This window comes from Lathyrus oleraceus, chromosome 2 (genome assembly GCF_024323335.1).
Source record: "Lathyrus oleraceus cultivar Zhongwan6 chromosome 2, CAAS_Psat_ZW6_1.0, whole genome shotgun sequence".
Lineage (NCBI taxonomy): Eukaryota > Viridiplantae > Streptophyta > Magnoliopsida > Fabales > Fabaceae > Lathyrus > Lathyrus oleraceus.
The window spans coordinates 34,334,133-34,348,246 of record NC_066580.1 but is presented as its reverse complement, the minus strand read 5'-3'; the positions used below and the strand labels follow the sequence as shown (position 1 = coordinate 34,348,246).

General features: G+C 31.2%; 1 protein-coding gene across 1 annotated transcript; it reads left to right on the top strand.

Moving 5' to 3' along the window:
* The first annotated feature begins 3,563 nt into the window (after window positions 1–3,563).
* Window positions 3,564–4,940, top strand: LOC127121803 (transcription factor MYB10). The gene is made up of 3 exons (XM_051052238.1): window positions 3,564–3,878; window positions 4,131–4,498; window positions 4,604–4,940. The coding sequence occupies exons 1-3, from the start codon at window positions 3,564–3,566 to the stop codon at window positions 4,938–4,940; spliced, it is 1,020 nt and encodes a 339-aa protein (XP_050908195.1).
* The last annotated feature ends 9,174 nt before the right edge of the window (window positions 4,941–14,114 follow it).

Below are 14,114 nucleotides of genomic sequence, written 5' to 3'. Positions count from 1 at the left end.
TAACCCAGGGCGTTAACCGGTTAACACTGTTAAAAAAATGGTTAAATTTGTATTCTGTCTTGCGTTAACAGGTTAACCCAGGGCGTTAACCGGTTAACACTGTTGAAAAACTGAAAAATTGTATTCTGTCTTGCGTTAACGGGTTAACCCAGGGCGTTAACGCTGTTGGAAAAATGAAAAATTGATATTTAAATATTGTGGACATTTTTGATGATTGGCCTATATTGGTGTATGATATAGTAGGGATCATTTCCCCTTATTTGGAGCAGTATAGGTATTAGTAGAGTGTGCTAATACTGTGATTAATTATTTGACATGATATGATGTTTTGATAAATGTGTTGATGATGTATGATGGTATGCATAATGCTGTGAATGTATATGTTATGTATGCAATTGTGAATGGACTGTTTATGGCTTAGAGTGTGAGCATATGTCCATTGTGGATTATTGTTGATGATGTTGCATTGCTAGGTGATTTAGCGTGCATATTGTGGCTTTATGGTGGTAGCTAATTCCCATGGTGAGGAATTAGTGAGTAAATCATTGTGGATTGTTGTTGATGTTTGCATGCTAGGTGATTAGCGTGCATAGCATAGCCCTTGGGGTGGTAGCTAATTCCCATGGTGAGGAATTAGTGAGTGAGTCACTAGGTCTCAAATGAGTGGGACTAGTGAGCTTGGTAGCCGTATCTGGATTTGATCGGTGAGGTTGAACTATGTGTTCACGAATAGTCGGTACCGCATGCATGGAGTCTCATTGCATAATGTATGTATGGCGTATAATATGAATGGATGTATTCCAATATTATACGTGTGTTTTGTGGTTGTGTTGAGTATGAGTATGAGTATGAGTGTGATTATGAGTTGATGTTGCCGTTGCTGAATGTGTGATCTGATTAGGGTGATGAAATGTGTTAATTTACTTAGCATTATATGATATTTTATAATGCTTATTATATCGATTGAGGAACTCACCCTTACAACTATTTTTCAGGTAACGAGCAGTGATTGAGTAGAAGCTAGTGCTTGGAGTCTAGTGTAGTCCTTAGTGGGTCATGCTCTGGTAGATGTAACATCGGGACGGGATGTTTATTTTGTTTTCATTTTGGTTGTTGAATAATTTTACATGTAATGTGTTACATGGTTTGCATATCCGCTGCGAATTGTGCAATATTTTATTTGATAAATGAATGAGCATGACAAGTTATTTTGGTGAATGGTGTGAAGTGTCAAGTGTGACACCCTTAATTGCATATTTACTCTGATTTATATTTGTTGTTTTAAATTAAATATTTGGGGTATTTTAGAAGGGTGTGACATATTGCATGCATTTGTTTCTGATATAAAATTAAAAAAGGATTAGATAAAGAAAATAAATTTGCAGTTACATGGTTAGTGATTATGTTAGAAGACAAACCTTGAATCAAATTTTGTTCTGCACTTGTAATCCATCACATAAATCTTTGGCAAAGTAAATACACTATCACCAACCACATATTAAATAAACCTATTTTTTTTATTCTTACAATCTATCACAGTGATACTTTTAGTTTGTAAAATTCATGGCGCTCTGATTAAACATAGAGGGTTTCACAATAATTTTGAATTTCTTGTGGACTCACTACTATCAAATTTTAATATTCAAAATGATTTTATAACGAGGGTTTTAGGTTTCACGAGGATCACTAATGACAGTTCCTTGAGCGTTGATACTCATTAAATGGACGATAAAGATTTGTTTAAGGACGGTGAAGAAACACGGTTATATTTTACCTCAATAAATTATGTTCCAATAAAATATTTTACCTTGGTTATTAATAAAAACCGAGGTAAAATTTCTTTCTTTAAGATAAAAAATACAATAAAATATGTTTCATCCCAAATGCCACATACCTCTCGATTTCTACTAAAAACTGAGGGGAAAATCTTTTTTAAAATTACATTGTTTATATAAAATATTAAAATAAATTGTTTAAACAAACAATATTTTGACAATGAATTCTTGGAGAATAACCGATATTTTTAAATTTTAATAAGTTATTTGTTCCTACCAAAAGAATTTTTTTTTCAGGACTTGCAAACCCTCGATTTTTGGTTTGATGAGGTAAAAAATTTGTCATAAAATATATTATTTATAGTGGTGCGAGTGTGTGCTAGTACGAGTATCGTTAACATGTCTAAGCTGAAATGTCACCCTTAAATGGAATATTGTGGATTAGAATTTGCACCCCTATAGTATAATATACATACATAGCTAGCTATCATCGAGCTAGTTTAGAATTTAATTTGTATACATTTGTATTTGTATTGTAAGTTCAATTAAATTGCATGTTAATTTTTATTATAATTTTTTAAAATATAAATCATAAAATATTTTATTTCATATCATTAAATATTTTATTAAATAGTTTATTCAATAGTTTAATTACCTATATAATTTATTAAATAGTTTAATTATTTCACATTATTAAATATTTTCATTAGTATTTCAACTATTAATATTTCAACTATTTATTATGTTAAATAATTAATTTATTAAATATTTCAAGAATTTGATATGTCAATTATTAATATTTCAATTATTTAATTTATTAAATAACTAATTTATAAAATATTTCAATTATTTAATATTTTAACTATTTAATATTTTAACTATTAATATTTCAACTATTTATTTATTAAATGTTTCAACTATTTAATGTTTCAACTATTTAATGTTTCAACTATTATTTATTAATATTCTGAAATAGTTGGAATAATATGAAATAATATTGTGAGAAATACTATAAAATAATATGAAATAATTATTTAATATTTAATAATATTGTGAGAAATACTATTTAATAATATTCTGGAAATATCTAATAATATTTGGAAATAGTTGAAATAATATGAAAAAATATAAAATTGTTACTTAATATTTAATAAATGGGTTAATATGAAATTGATTAATAATGAATTAATTATGTAAAATGCAAAGTTAAAAAAACGGTAGTATTATTAATTAAAAAATAATATCAAATTTTCAAACTTTAATAAACTAATTATTTAATAAAATAAATAGTTAAAATATTAAAAAAATCTATTAAAATATTAATCTAATCATTTTTTAAATAATTATTTAAATTGCAAACTTTAATAATTGAAATATAAAATAAAAAGGTGGCACTTATAAAAGCGTAGTTTATCACATCCGACTTAAACGCCAAAATCATCTCTCAGAATAGTTCTATTTAATTTTATCTTTTTATAATTACAATTGAATTATGATATAATCTTTATCTTTAATTTTGCTATCATTAAATTTGTATTTTACTTAAAAGCGTTGGACCAGAAATGTAGCTGAGGTAGTTTTTATATGTTGGACACAATCTAACATGAGTTATAGAAAAGTGGAGTTTGTCTAGTTTTATCTTCCATATTAGATAATGTGATTTAGTTAGCAAAAAAATAGGAGTTAGAATAGGGTAAATGATTTTTATTCAAACTAGGACTCTCTCTTATATATTTCAACACACTAACACTATTGTTCACGTAGTTAAAAATCACATTTACTCAAATCATGGAATCTTCATCTTTGCAACAAGAAAAATGCAATCATGGTGAGGATACTAGAAATATTGTGTTAAAAAAAGGAACATGGTCAAATGAAGAGGATCAATTATTAAGAGAATATGTGACAAAATATGGAGTTGGAAAGTGGGATTCTGTACGAAAGAAAACAAAGCTCGTTCGAGATGGAAAAAGTTGTCGTTTAAGATGGTTAAATCATCTAAATCCAATTTTAAAAAAGTGTTCTTTCAATGAAGAAGAAGGGAGAAAACTTATTCATCTCTATAATGAGTTAGGACCCAAATGGTCTCAAATGATTTCACAGGTTTGTTTATTCATGCTTCACTCTTATAGGAAAAAAATTTACTTTTATAAAAAAAAATTAAAGCTTATTAGGCTTTCTATAATTGTAACCATTTATAATAGGTAATGTTTAGGGTTTGTTTTTGGTAATAATTTTTTTTTTGCATGAAGTCTACTTATTAATTAATAAAATTTAGTGATATGCACAGATATTTTTTTAGAATGACCGATAATTGGTTATATAATTATTTTGAATTTGTTTTTGTTGTGACAGTTTCCTGGAAGAACCGATAACGAGTTAAAGAATTTTATTAATTCCAAAAAAAGGAGTTTAAAAAATTCTAAAAAGCACCTCATTCCAGAAAGCATAAACCAAGTTGATGAGTTGAATAACAGTATTGGAGAAATTAGTAACCAACAAAATAATGCCTCCCAAGAAGAAGAAATGGTTCTACCAAGAATGGAATCTGATCATCAAGAAGATACTCTACATGGTAACTATCTTCTTGATCAAATTTATGATGACAAAAATATCAACAACTGTCAACAATTTTCAACGTTGGCTGATGATTCAAGTATGCTATGCAATAATGAGGAGAGTACTTGTTTCAACAATCATGTTGTCCAAACATTGGATGATACGTGAGTAGACAATTCAATTTTTTTCCTTTTAAATTTAATTCAAAATACATATTAACTTTATAATTACATTAACATATTTCATGACTTACATTATTATTATTGCAGGTTTCAAGATTTGGAAGATATAGTTCCATCATTTTCATCAAGTAATATATTTTTTGATCAAGATCTTCCTCCATACAATCTAGACATGAATTATCAACTTCCACAAAAAATGTTTTATGACCAATATCTTCAAAATCCAGATCTATCATCTAATATGTTTTTTGATCAAGATCTTCCTCCAATTCCACAATATTATCCATACAATCTAAATATGGATTATCAATTTCCACAAGAAATGCATTCTGACCAATATCTCCAAAATCCAATTCTATCATATGAGGAGGCTCAATATAAGATCTTAGAACCTTGGTTGCTATCTGAATGTGTTCCTCTTTGATAAACTTGGTAGATACGTGCATAATGTAAAAGATATCTTAGACACATTTAGAAAAAACTTTCCTCCCAAGAATTTATGAAGGATGGTAGACAATAAAAAATTAGTTTACAGTGATTATAATTATAATGTAAGTTTTATTTCTTTAGTTATTATTTTCATTCTTTTAAAGAATCAATTTGTATTACGAACACTTTTTTCAATTGTATTTGATAGAAATATTTTATCTTAATGTGTGCACTTTGAACGCAATATTATTTTGCATGTTTATTTACTCAGTGTCTCATTCATTTATTCTAGAGTTTCCTAAAATCTAAAACGAATGATTTCTATCAAAACTAGTAAATTATGGGCAAGTGTATTTAAAAAGTAAATAATTATTATTCAATAAATATATTAGATTTATATAGAAATGTATGTAAGTGAATAATATGTATCGTCCAACATGAAATAATTTCTTATAATGATTTTAGTTTCTTCTTTATACTATTATTGTAACAAAGTTACAAAGTTACATACCATCTCAAAAGATGTACATAAGTCTTAAAATGACAACAGAGTTGCAAAACAGGTTAGATGTACAAGAATAAATGTCTAAACAATACTACATAAAGATAACATATCATTTAGACATATTAAATTTTATCTCTCAATTGAATAAGTCCCAACATTGTAAAATTATTTTATAAATTTTCGGGTTAAGATGTTTTAATATATAAAATAAAATATTAATCTTTATTATAGAAGAAAATTATCAGGTCTTACAAAACTATACACAGAAATAAGAAACATAACAAAAATCTTTTGTGAAACTGAAGAAAAACATACACAATGGTTTCATGTCTTGACTTTATTCTTTCCCTCACTTTATAAATGTGAATTGAAGGAAGAGGAGTTTGAACCTGCAGTTTCTTTTAGAGAGATGTATACTTATATTCATAACAAAAAATGATGGAGAATATGTCTCTAGAGTATCGAAGATATTTATTGTAATTTATTAAAATTTGAAAATTAAATGTGTAATGCTAACATGAATATATGATACATTTTTATTAGTAGACAATGGAATTATAAAAAAAGTATAAGGGATAATCTAACCTTTACAAAAGATAAAGTCGGTAGTTACATCCGCTTTAGACAACTAATAGGAGAAGAAAACCAATCAAAATAAGCACAAAGGAAAGAAGATCTAGATTTAGAGCACAACCATCTCCATGAAAGGAATTTGACGGATACGATCGTATCCTCTACATTAAAAGTCAAATTTCTAAAACTCCGATTGTTTCTACCAATCCATAGAGACCACACAGTTAAAGACCAGATAACGTCCCCAATCGCATTTCCAACCTCTTTACACAACGAACTAGCGAAACTAAAAAATGAAGCTACATTATTAGAGGAACTCACCAACTCCAAACACACCCACCTCTTCACTCCCTTCCAAACGTTTACCGCACAAACACACTCCAAAAAGAGATGGTGAGAAGTTTCAACAAAGCAATTAAACAAAACACAAACCTGGTAGTTACCTCCAAAATTAATTCCATTGGAGTCTAGCGTTTAGGTGGAACCCCCGAATGGTTGATCCCGAGGCTTATGTCTCGTTCTCATCGAGCGTTCGTCATTCACTTATAAAACAATCCAACCAATCAAACTTTTTTTCTCACCATCGTGCAATCCTCAAAAACCTTTTTTTTCAAAAAGACATTTTGTCTCGAAATGATGAAAAACAATGCTTCATCCACATATGTGTGAGTTGAGATAAGTGATATTTTTCCGTGAATGTTGGTATGTAGAAATCCATTCAATGTGATGCAATCGTCGGCTCCTCACTTGTTTTGGGTAGCAAACAATGTTTTTTCTTCGATTGAGACAAAGTAGCTTTCGCTAAAATCGACCAATAAATAAATATTTTCTACCTAGAACTACGTATGCCTTGAGTTCTCCATCGCACCTGAAGATACGTAGGAGGAAGACCTGCAATCTTGTCAGGCACATTAATAAAAAAAAATTTGTGACCCCTTTCTTTTTTCTCTTTTCACTTTTAATAGTTCGAAGAAAACAAATAACATAAGCTAACATTCAAAACGCAAGTTTTACTAAAAGGTTCTCGTTGAGTACAACGGACGTGAGGGGTGTTAATACTTTTCCTTTGCGTAATCGACTCTCAAACCCAAATATGGTTGCGATGACCATGTTCTTTTCCAAAAGGTTTTATAAATATTTTTCTATTCCTTCATTGGAATAAATAAAGTTCGGTTGCGATGACTCCCAAAACCAAATCCAAATATGGTTACGACGACCATGTTAAACACTAAAGGGAATCTTGGCAAGTTTGACTCTAAGGCACATAAGTGATTATCATTTGGATTTTCTGAATGCTCTAAAGCCTATAGAGTCTTTAACACTGAGATACGAATTGTTGAAGAATTAATTCATGTCAAATTTAATGATAAGCTTGACCCTGAAAAGTCAAATTTAGTTGAGAAATTTTCAGATATGGAGATTAACTTCTCATAATCTGAAGATAAAAACTCATAAGGAAAAGCAAAGGACGCTGAAGCAAAAGACTCAGAAGCGACTCAACCAGAAGCCACTGTTGGTTCAACTCATCAGAAGAAGAGTATATAAAGAGCCTCTCATTCGAAAGAATTGATTCTGGGAGATAAATACACACCAACCAAAACTCGATCTTCATTCAAACCTTTTGAAGAAACTCTTTTGGGTTTGGTATCTTTGATAGAGCCCACAACTATTGATGAATCTCTTCTGGATAATGAATGGATTTTGGCTATGCAAGAAGAACTGAATCAATTCACCAAGAATTACGTCTAGGATCTTGTTCAGAGACCAAATGGTTCCACGTCATTAGAACCAAATGGGTTTTTAGAAACTAACTCAATGAGAAGGGAGAAGTCATTAGAAACAAGGCTCAACTGGTAGCACAAGTTTATAGTTAGCAAGAAGGTATAAATTATACAGAAACTTTTGCTCCAATTGCCAATTTAAAGTCTATTCGTTTTTTAATTTTGTTTGCAGTCAATCATAACATCATCCTTTATCAGATGGACGTTAATAGTGAATTCTTAAATGGATACATTTCTAAAGAGGTGTATGTGCACCAACCCCCTGGATTTGAAAGTTCTCAAAATCCAGATTTTGTTTTTAAACTGAAAAAGTCGTTATATGGTCTGAAACAAGCTCCCAGAGCTTAGTATGACAGACTAAGTAACTTCCTTTTAGAAAATGATTTTACCAGAGGGAAAGTGGACACAACTCTTAAGAATGATATTCTGGTTGTGCAAATTTATGTTGATGATATTATTTTTGGTTCTGCTAATGCTTCGTTATGCAAGAATTTCACTAAGTCAATGTAGGAAGAATTCGAAATGAGTCTAATAGGATAACTCAAGTTCTTTTTGGGAATCCAGATTGATCAACGTTCAGAAGGAACGTACATCCATTAGAGAAAATATACAAGGGAACAACGACTTCAATGCATTCTGAAGAAAGAAGAGGTAAGCAGTAAAGTAAATCAAAAGTTATTTAGAGGTATGATAGGCTCTCTCCTTTATCTAGCTGTTTCTAGACCTGATATTTTATTCAGTGTCTGCTTATATGCTAGCTTCCAATCAGATCCTAGGGAGACTCACTTAACTGTTGTTAAGATAATCTTTAGGTATCTACAAGGTACTACTAGTCTTGGTTTGTTTTATATAAAAACAAGTGAATATAAATTAGTAGGTTATTGCAGTGCTGACTATGCTGGAGACAGAATAGAAAGGAAAAGTACTTCTGGAAGTTGTCAGTTTCTGGGATACAATCTAATCTCGTGGTCCAGCAAGAAACAAACAATAATTGCGCTTTCAACAGCCGAAGCTGGGTATATTGCATCTTCTGGATGCAACACTCAAATACTCTGGATGAAGAGTCAGCTGGAAGATTATCACATATCCAAGATTAACATTCCTATTCTCTGTGATAATACTTTTTCTATTTGTTTATCTAAGAATCATATATTGCATTCTAGGGCTAAGCATATTGAAATTAAACATCATTTTTTACGTGACTATGTTCAAGAGGGTATTTTTCACTTCAAATTTATTGATACAGACCATCAATGGGTTGATATCTTTACAAAACCCCTTGCTGGTGATAGATTCCTTTTCATTCTGAAAAACGTATTATGAATTTTTCTCCAGAATGAAAAGATGAATTTCAGAATGTCAAGTCTTCAGAACTACAGATAAGGCTCTAACAATTTATTTGTTGATTCTAAGACATGACCTTTCTGAAGTGGGGAAGTTTCATGAATCGGAAAGGTTCTGATAAGAAGCAATCTTATCAATTTGTCTTCTTGATTCTGAACAGCTGTTGCATTAAATATTTTTCTTGGCGTTTGGTAGTGTGTGGTTCTTAGTGGTGACAGTTGTCCCACTTTATGAATATGCATAATAATGGTATGGCACATTGGGTTTCACATTTATTGGGATTAGGTTAAAATCTCTTACGCTTCCACCTTTTGACTGTGTGTTTCTTAGCTTTTCATCATTGCTTATTTTCTATATAAATCCATTTCACTCACATTTTCACACTACGCTCACAACTACTCCCACACTTTCATACCTCCAAATACCCTATCTATAACTGTTCTTCTTCATCTACAACTTCCGTAAATGGCTGATCAAAAACAACAACAACAACAACAACAACAACAAGCTCAACCTCAATCTTCTCCTCAGTCTTCTCCTCAGTCAATCATTGATAAGAACACTCCTCCTCCAAGGAAGAAATATGCGGTAATAATATCCCATTGGAAAACTATCTTATATTCACCGAGATCAATCCGCCGAAAATCTTGGCGTACTACATGGAAATTTGCCTCGAGGATAATATTGATCCATTGGTGGATCCCTTAAATCTACCGGATGACTACTCAGTTGTTTCGTTGCCGCCTCCTACTCCCCAAAACCCTTAGTTTTCAAAATATTCTTCGCATGTGTGTGTTCTTATTTTTTTTCTAAGTGTGTGTGTATGTGTGTGCTTTTTATGTTTATTTGAGTACTTTTTGTATTTCTATTATTTTTTAATTATTTTCGTCTTTGTAAACATGATTATATCATTTCTTCCTTCTGGCATTTTTAATGAAAATATTATCCTGTTTCTTTCAAATATATTCTTTACATTTTATCTTTGTCTTTTTTATTGATGACAAAGGGGGGAAACGTATTTAAAGGGAAGAGTCGTAATTGATTTTCATATATACCTATATTCTTGAATATAAACTCACACATTTATTAATGTTTCTGATAACAACTACTTCGAAGAATAGTTTGTTAATTGTTTTGCAGGGATAAGTTCAAAACATTAGAAGCTCTTGAAGTTTTTAAGATCAAAATGTAAGTTACCAGTTTCTAAAGAAATGGTCTACTATCTGAGTTTGAAACTTTCACGTTGCTGTTTGAGAAATCTCTCAACCAGGAATCAGAATCAAGCATCAAGTCTTCAAGGAATTAAAAACCAGGCTCTGATCTTGGTATCAAGATTTGAAGAATTGAATATTCCATGGTAGTCAGACTTGGCAAAGGTATTAGTTTCTGAAAGCTCTTTCAAAGATTCAAAGATATTTTTTCAAAGGTAATCAAGCTCTGAAAAAGAGAATTTGAGAGAGAACCAGGCTCTAAAGCTTCTTCAAAAGAATTCAACCAAACTTCTGAACTGAAGTTTATCAGAATGTTGAGTTTGACAACCAATGCTTTGGATAAGTTCAAGCAACTTCTGAAGATAAACTAGATTCTGATGGAAGATCATTCTAGTACTTTAAAAAGGTTAATCAGGAAAGTGTTCTTTCATTCTAATTTTATCTTTTTAGGATTATACATCTCAGGGGGAGCTTTGTGCTTCTGAAAGATGTATCCTTCCATGATTACCACGTACAAAATTGTTCATCAAAATACATGTTTTTGTCATCATCAAAGAGGGGGGAGATTGTTATAAAAAGACTTGGTTTTGCATTTATACCTTGAGTTTTGATGATAACAAAGTTGTATTTGTGTGAGAACAATTTTGGTACCCTAATTGTTTGTTATTGTGTAACTTTAATAGCCAGTTCTTACTTTGAGTATAAGACGTGCAACGTCATCAGTTTCTGAACATTGTGTTCCAAATTTCGCTTATTCGCTAATCATGAGAAGTTATGAAAGATATCAAGTTGATGTTGCCATGTTCTTTATTATTATATGTTGATTCACTCCTAAGAAGCTTCTGAAGAGAGGTTAGGTTGCTGCTGTGATGTTATATCCACTTCTGCTTCTGGACGTGACTCTGATAGTCAAGCTTCTAAAGAATGGCCGGCTTCTGAAGTTTTGTTACTAAGCTGAAGATTTTGAAGATCTCAAGCCAATTCGTTGAGGTTATCAATGTTCTGACTGTAGATTCTGAAGACTCTGAAGATTTTGAAGATACTGAAGACCTCAAGCCAGACTGTTGACATTGTCAAGGTTCTGACTGAAGATCCTGAAGTTTCTGAATCCAGTTGTATGTTTCTTGATTTCATGCTTCATTATCTTTCAACAGAAGCCAATGAACTTAAAGATAAAACCAAACGGGTACGTGATCAAATAGTACATAGTACAAATTAAATATTATTTCCAGTACCCTATATCGTGGGTAAGGACAATATTATTCATCACACCTGTCACTGAATTTGTGGGCGAAGGACGGTACGTAGTATCACTCCTTTCACCTATCCAACAGTCGACATCCATTCTATTTGATATACCCATTTTTCCCTCAAATGGTCTCTTTTCTTATGCTATATAAGTGGGACTTTGACACTTGAACAAAAGGTTGAGTGCTGAAGCGCTACAACATTTGACAAGTCTATTTCTTTGTAAAAAGCTATCAATTTTGTACACGGTTTTTCTTTAAGTGTTCGTAATTCATTTATGAAAAATCTTCTTGTGTGTATGCAACTTGTAAAACACAAAATATTATTCAAATTGTTTGTTTGATTTTCCTTAAGGAGACTAGGATATATTCGGATCCTTGAGAAGACAAATAAGGTTATTCTTTGTGATTCCTTAAGGATACTAGGGTATAGTCAGATCCTTGAGAAGACAAAGAAGGTTATTCTTTGTGATTATTATAATAAGTTGATTACAATGGATTAAGTCCTTATGTATAAGACGAAATCACCTTGGCGGGTGGACTGGAGTAGCTTTGAGTTTCAAGCGAAACAGGATAAAAATACTTGTATTTTTATCTCTTTGTGATTAACATTTGAGTGGTGTTTTTGAGTTGGTAAAAAATCTTTTGTTTTTAAAACCCAATTCAAACCCCTAATTTCTTGTGTTTTTCACACCTTTAATTGGCATCAGAGCTCCGGTTCTGATTATGATAAAAGATTTATCAACACTTCACCGTGTTCAGTACTGATCTAGTTTGTGTGAGAAACAATGGTCACTACTAACATTGTTAACAACAATGAAAGAGATCACTACAGTGCTAAAACACAAATCTTTGATGGTGAGAAATTTGATTCTTGTAAAGATAGAATCAAAAGTTTCTTTTTTGGTTACGATGTTGATCTCTGGGATCTTGTAATCGATGGCTACGTTCATCCAATTAATGTTGAAGGAAATAATATAGTAACAAGTGCTATGACGGATCAACAGAAGAAGGATTTCAAAAATAATCATACGTCCAAAACTATATTGCTAAATGATATCTCTTATACTGAGTATGAGAAGATAACAAATAGAGATTCTTCCAAATCCATATTTGACTCTCTGAGGATGACTCATAAGGGGAATGCTAAATTAAAGGAGACAAAGGCTTTAGCCTTAATCCAGAAGTACGAAGATTTCAAAATGGAAGATGATGAAACCGTTGACACTATGTTCTTAAGATTTCAAATGCTTGTTGCAGGACTAGAAGTTTTGGATAAAGGATACTCTACAGTTGACCATGTCAAAAAGATAATCATAAGTCTCCCTAAAAATGGAGGCCTATGGTAACTGCTTTGAAGCTGGAAAAAGATCTTAATAGTATCACTCTTGAAGAACTTGTTAGTTCTTTGAGAAGCCACGAGATTGAACTCGAGAAAGATGAACCTCAGAAATGAGGTAAATTTGTTGCTTTAAAGTCCAAGCCTGAGATGACAAGAGCTTATCAAGTGGAGGAAGAATCAAATGTTTATGATGAAGACTCAAAAGATGATGATGAGTTGTATTTGATTTCTAAGATTTGAGGATTACCAGATTTCAGGATTACCAGATTCAAGTCTCTGATTGGAGCAGGTTTTTAATATATTTTGCACTACTTTACTTTATTTACTTTATCGCACTACTTTACTTTATTTACTTTATCGCACTGCTTTACTTTCTTTACTGTTTACTCGCATCACTTTACTTTAATTTATTTCCTCGCATGCTCTAACTTATTTATTTTCCCGCACCGCTTTACTTTCTTTACTTTATTTCCCGTTTGTTACTTTCCGTGCAAAAATCTATTTACATAGCTCTACATTTATTTGCAAGTTCTTGTTGAAACTCAATCGCACACGTATCACTTTAATATGTCAAATCTTACTTTTTAATCACATGTTTTATTGTTTACCATAATCATGTCCAGCTAAATCATTAGTGCTAGAATGTGAGAATCGTCGACTCGACGATACTCCATATGTTGTCTCTATAAGAGTGATTTTGGGGCTGTTTTGACTTTAATACATTTTTTTGTGATTCATCTGATCGATTACTACGAAAGTAGTACCATGAATAAGTCGGGTAAGATTGAAAGTTGTCTGACACTTAAGATAAAATTGGTTAGTTTTTTATTAATAAAAACAGCGGAAGCACTTTGTTAATTAATTAGGAAAGTTTAATTTTACCAGAAAGAGGTTTTGAAACTATTTTTGGACGCGTTTATAGGTTTAGAATCCGGTTGTCTGAGCATATGCCAGAAACCCTTTTAAGTTAAAGTTTTCAATCAAAATTACTTTTCAACTGAGTTAAAGAGGTGATTACATAAAAAGGGATTTTTTACTTTAACGCAAGACGTGACCATTGCAGCGTGAGCGGCTGGTATAGATTAAATATAAAGTCTGATTCCAAAAAATTGAAAGTGATGGTTCCCTTTTAATTAACTCATTTTAAAGGAAGAAAACATTGCCCC